The 5,007-nt window shown below is 52.4% G+C and overlaps 1 protein-coding gene across 3 annotated transcripts in view; it reads right to left on the bottom strand.

Annotated features, from left to right (window-relative positions):
• Positions 1–136: 136 nt before the first annotated feature.
• XYLT2 (xylosyltransferase 2) overlaps positions 137–5,007 on the bottom strand; it is a 28,760-nt gene continuing 23,889 nt past the window's right edge. For all 3 annotated transcript variants that reach the window (XM_075903751.1, XM_075903752.1, XM_075903753.1), the window contains one exon: positions 137–2,597. In XM_075903751.1, the coding sequence (XP_075759866.1) occupies positions 2,275–2,597 (323 nt within the window). In that variant the 3' untranslated portion in view covers positions 137–2,274. The remainder of the gene's footprint in view (positions 2,598–5,007) is intronic.

Raw genomic sequence — 5,007 nt, 5'->3', positions numbered from 1 at the left:
GTGAGTGTCAGGCCCTCAGGGGATTCCTCAGGATGGGGCCAGCTGATCCGGCTCTGCATCACATCTCAACAGGAAACGGCAGGAGATTTCAAGGAAGCGCCGGAAGAACTGACGCACAGTGCCATAGAGAGAGCGCTATATTTGCAGTGGTGTTGCATATTTAAGACAACTTTACATAATGCTGCCGACAAAGCTTTCGGGGTTACCTTTTTGGAACAGGTTCCAAGCCCTGCACCGTTTCTTCCCTTTATTTCCTTCCACCAGGTTACTTGTGAACACAGAACATACGCCAGGGTGAGACTCACCCCGGCCACACTGCAGCAGCCCCAAGTACCCAGCTAAAAGTGAGGAGAGGAAGGCCGAAGGGGAGGGGGAGGGCATAGGCATAAACCTAGTCGGTCCTCACTGGGATTATCTGCTGGAAGGGAATGGAGGTGTCTGATCACTGGGGGTCTGGAAAGCCCCATGTGGCTAGAGAAGGAACTTACCTTGGCAGGTCCCCTTCAGCAGCACCTTCTCCCCCTCTTCAACCAGAGATGATCAAGATCAAAGCAGAGATGAACCCAGACCCGCCCCAGGTTTTGGAGAAACACAAGCGAGCCCTTGCTCTAGAATGGGTCACACCGACACCTCCCCTCCCCAAGGGACCATCCCTAATCCTGGGAACGTTCATAGCTGGGTCAGAACTTTCAAACGGGGGCTGATTCCCATCAAAGAGCAGGGGAGATGGATGCACTAAGCGGGTCCGTGTGTTCCTTCTGCAGCCCACTATGGCACACAGAGTCACCTCTAAGGCAGAGAATTCATCTTGGCCCATTTGCTGGACAACTAGAAAATACCCAACCCTTGAACCGGTCACCACTACTCCACTGGGCGAATTCCAGTCAGGTCTCAGCTTCCGGGACCTACCTGCTGAGATCCGCCCAGGGTTATGAATCAAAGACAGTTTCGTAGGTAAGGGGGTCTCGAAAGGGGGGCGGAAATCCAACAGACCCCATCCTCTCCCGGCCTTGAAGGATGTTGTCACATAGGCAGCTTATAAAGCCCCCATCTCCATATAGTGTCTGGGCAGCTTCTGAAGGCAGGGCTCTAGGCCCCCTGGAGAAGGGGGACATAACACTCAGGTGTGAACGGGAGGGGGCAGGACAAAGCGGGCCTAACTCGTGGCTCCTGGTGGAGGAAGCCACAACAGGCCAGGGGAAAGGCTGTGGGTTTCTGCCAACCCAGGTGAAGGAAATTCACACTGGGGGCTAACTGGACACAGCCCGGAGCACCCATCTGGGGCAGAGCAGACACTTGCCAGAGTGGGCAGGTTTATTCATCCAGCCGAGCAGCATCCCTTGCAGGGCCTCTCTCAGACTTCAGCCTCTTGAGAAGGGACCTGGGGCGTCACGTCCTGGCTTCCAGGCTCCCCCCATTGCACGGGAAACACCAGCAGGTGCAAATGTTTGGCACAGTTGGCAGCCCCGCTCCAGGGAGCCTTGGCACGCGGCTGCTACAAAGAACCCACCCAATGAAGCAGCCTGGGGCGAGCGGGAAGGGAACTGACTCGGCCCAGGGATGGCAAAGTTCGATTCCCAGCAGTCACCATGAGGAAAAGGGCCAACTTGGGCCTTTGTCTCTATTGCACTTGGCTTCATATATATTTATCTATATATTTATAAAAATACAAACTAAGGGGATAGGGTGGAGGGGGATGAGATGCAGGCATCAAGCCAGCAGCAAGGACACAGGCAGGGCAGCCCCAGCCTCTGGTGCTCCCCATCAACCCATGTTCCCACAGTCCTCTGCCAGCAATTGCTCAGGAATGTGGAAGATCAGCAGCAGGAGTTCTGACCCCCAGAGGGTCAGCCACAGATGGGGAGGGGCAGGGCAGGGGATGCACAGGGGGTACCCCAGAGCTGGCAGCTCAGCGGGGTTCCGCCCAACACCTGAGTCACACCTGCACGGATTCAATAAATACACTGCTCCCCAGTCTGCTGTTGCCCTCCATGTGCCCTGATGACGAGCACTTCCGCATGCTCTCTCCAGCCACTCAGTGCCCATTCCTGAGAGAGGTGGGCGGGACTCCTGTTCTAGCACCTCCCCCTAAAACGAAACGGGAAAATTCTTCCGCCGCTTGAAGGTTCCTCTTTCTCTTCCCAGAGTGAATAAAGTGCAATTTCACGGGACGGCAGTCAAGAGAATCCCCACTGGGGGCACGCGCGTTTCTCCCCGACGTTCACCGTGGGGGACGCTCCCTTGTTCCATTTTATCTGACCCAGGCTGCCTCTGCTACCTCAGTCGCCCGTCAGCTTTGACGGCCCCCAGTTCTGATTTGGGGTCTGGAGAAAGTGAACTCCAGGAGGTTTTGCTGCAAATTTCCAGGGAGGAGCAGCTGGAAGGGCTGCTCACGCAGCGATCCGCCACCGACCAGAAGCTGCCGATGCTGCTGTCTGTCCAGTCCTCCAGGGCCTTGCCCGTCAGCTGTGCATTCTGCAGGGCCTCCTTCGCCACCTCATCTGGGCGTGGCAGGTTCAAAATCCCACTCAGTCCCTGGAAGCTTTGTTCCATGTACTCACTGCGGGGGGGACCCCCATGTAACCAGCTGCTGTCATCTGGGGAGAACACAGAGGCAGAGGTGACTGAGACCGGCGGACACAGCCCCCAAGCCCTTCAAACACAGCGCGGAGGCACTCACCAGCCCATCCCTTAACGTGCCACACCCAACAGGAGCAGAGACCACTCCTGCCCGAGCTGGCTCAAGGCAATGGGGATTTTGCCACACCTGCTGCTGGCCTAGACCGGTGCAGCTGTAGCGACTTCAGTGGGATCTCTCCCATTTGCAGCAGCAGAGAGAATGGCTCTAGATTTCCCCAGTGACAGGTGGCAAAGGCTCTATCTGTCACCAGGTCATCTGCTCAGACCACATCTATGTGCTCTTTACTGCACAGCAAGCCAGGGTATGAGCCTACAGCACGCCAACTTGTTGCGCAGTAACATCCCGTGTGGACACTGCTGCGGTGCATAGCATAAGAACGGCCAGGGTGGGTCAGACCAAAGATCCAGCTAGCCCAGTATCCTGTCTGCTGACAGTGGCCAATGCCAGGTGCCCCAGAGGGAATGAACAGAAGAAGCAATCATCAAGTGATCCACCCCCTGCTGCCCATTCCCAGTTTCTGACAGAGGCTAGGGACCCCATTCCTACTCATCTTGGCTAAAAGCCATTGATGGACCTAACCTCCATGAATTTATCTAGTTCTTTTTTGAACTCTATTGTAGTCCTGGCCTCCACAACATCCTCTGGCAAGGAGTTCCACAGTTCACCGTGAATTATGTGAAGAAGTGCTGCCATTTGTTTTAAGCCTACCACCTATTAATTTGGTGACCCCTTGAGTTTTGAGGAGTAAATAGTACTTCCTTATCTACTTTCTCTACCCCAGTCATGATTTTATGGACCTCTATCATATACCCACTTCGTATCCTTTTTTCTAAGATGAAAACTCCCAGTCTTATTAATCTCTCCTCATCTGGAAACTGTTCCAAACCTCTAATGATTTTTGTTGCCCTTTTCTGAATCTTTTCCAATCCCAATTTTTTTTTGAGATGGGGGTGAACACATCTACATGCAGCATTCAAAATCTGGATTTATATAGAGGCAGTATGATAATTACTCTCTTATGGAGCCCCTTTTCTGAATGATTCCCAACGCTGTTTCCTTTTTTCACTGCCACTGCACAGTGCTGACTGGATGTTTCCAGAGCACTATCCACAATGACTCCAAGACCTCTCGAGTGATGACAGCTAATTTATCCCCCATCATTTTGTATAGCTGGGATTGTGTTTTCCATGTGCATTACTTTGAATTGATCAATATGAAACTTCCATCTGCCATTTTGTGGTTCTGTCACCCAGTTGTGCGAGATCGTTTTGCAGTTCTTCGCAGCCTGCCTGAGACTTAACAAGCTTGAGTAATTTTGTATCATTTGCAATTTTTGCCACCTTACTCTTGGCCCCTTTTTCCAGATCCTTTTTGAATATGTTGAACAGTGCTGGTTCCAGAACAGACCCCTGTGGGATAGCAGTGTTTATATCAGGGATGGGCAATCATTTTTTACAGGGGGCCACTTCAGAAATTTTTGAAGTGGCCTTGGGCTGCACTGGAAGGGGCAGGGCCAGGACACTTCCCTGCTTCCCCACCCACAGACCATGATCAGTCTGGTGTGGGGGAGCAAGTGAAGTCTTTGTCCTCCCCTCCCCCACGAGGTTCCCCCTCAGTGCTCATGCCCCTGGTGATGGCGCTCCCCCTTCTGCCCCTGAGCCAATCAGGGCTTTGGGGTGGGGGGAGCACGCAGAGTCTTCTAAGTACCATGCGCTCCTTGAAGGGCGGGGGCAGGGCAGAGGGGGTCTTCCCGCTTATTCCATGACAACTTACTTGCTTACGAGCTTTTGGTAAGGGACCCTCTCAAAGGCTTTCTGAAAATCTAAGTGCACTGTGTCCACTGGATCCTTCTTGCCCACATGCTTGTGGAACCCCTCAAAGAATTCTAGTAGATTGGTGAGGCATGAATTCCCTTTATAGAAGCCACATTGACTTTTCCCCCAACAAATTATATGCTTCTATGTGTCTGACAATATTGCTCTTTACTATAGTTTCAACTAGTTAGCCCGGTATTGAAGGTAGGCATACTGGCTTGTAATTGCCAGGATCACCTCCTGACCCTTTTTTAAAGATTGGTGTCACATTTGTTATGTTCCAGACATCAGTAGAGAAGCAGATTTAAAGGACAGGTTATAGTCTACAGTTAGCAGTTCTGCAGCGAAAGGTCTAGAATACCTGCAGTACCCTGACCTGCCCTCCCGGACTTTTGCTGTACTGTAGCAGTGTTCAAATGCACTGTAGCAGTGTTCACTGTAGCAGTGTTACTGTGCAGAAAGCTGTCACACTGTAGCTTCACAGCCTGACTTTCCGTGCAGTAGCCCACCACGTAACAAGCCTTAAGATTCCAATGCACATTAGCTCACCAA

This window comes from Pelodiscus sinensis, chromosome 20, assembly GCF_049634645.1.
Source record: "Pelodiscus sinensis isolate JC-2024 chromosome 20, ASM4963464v1, whole genome shotgun sequence".
NCBI classification, from domain to species: Eukaryota; Metazoa; Chordata; order Testudines; family Trionychidae; genus Pelodiscus; species Pelodiscus sinensis.
Note: the sequence above shows the minus strand (reverse complement) of the source record. Positions and strands in the feature narration are given on the sequence as shown.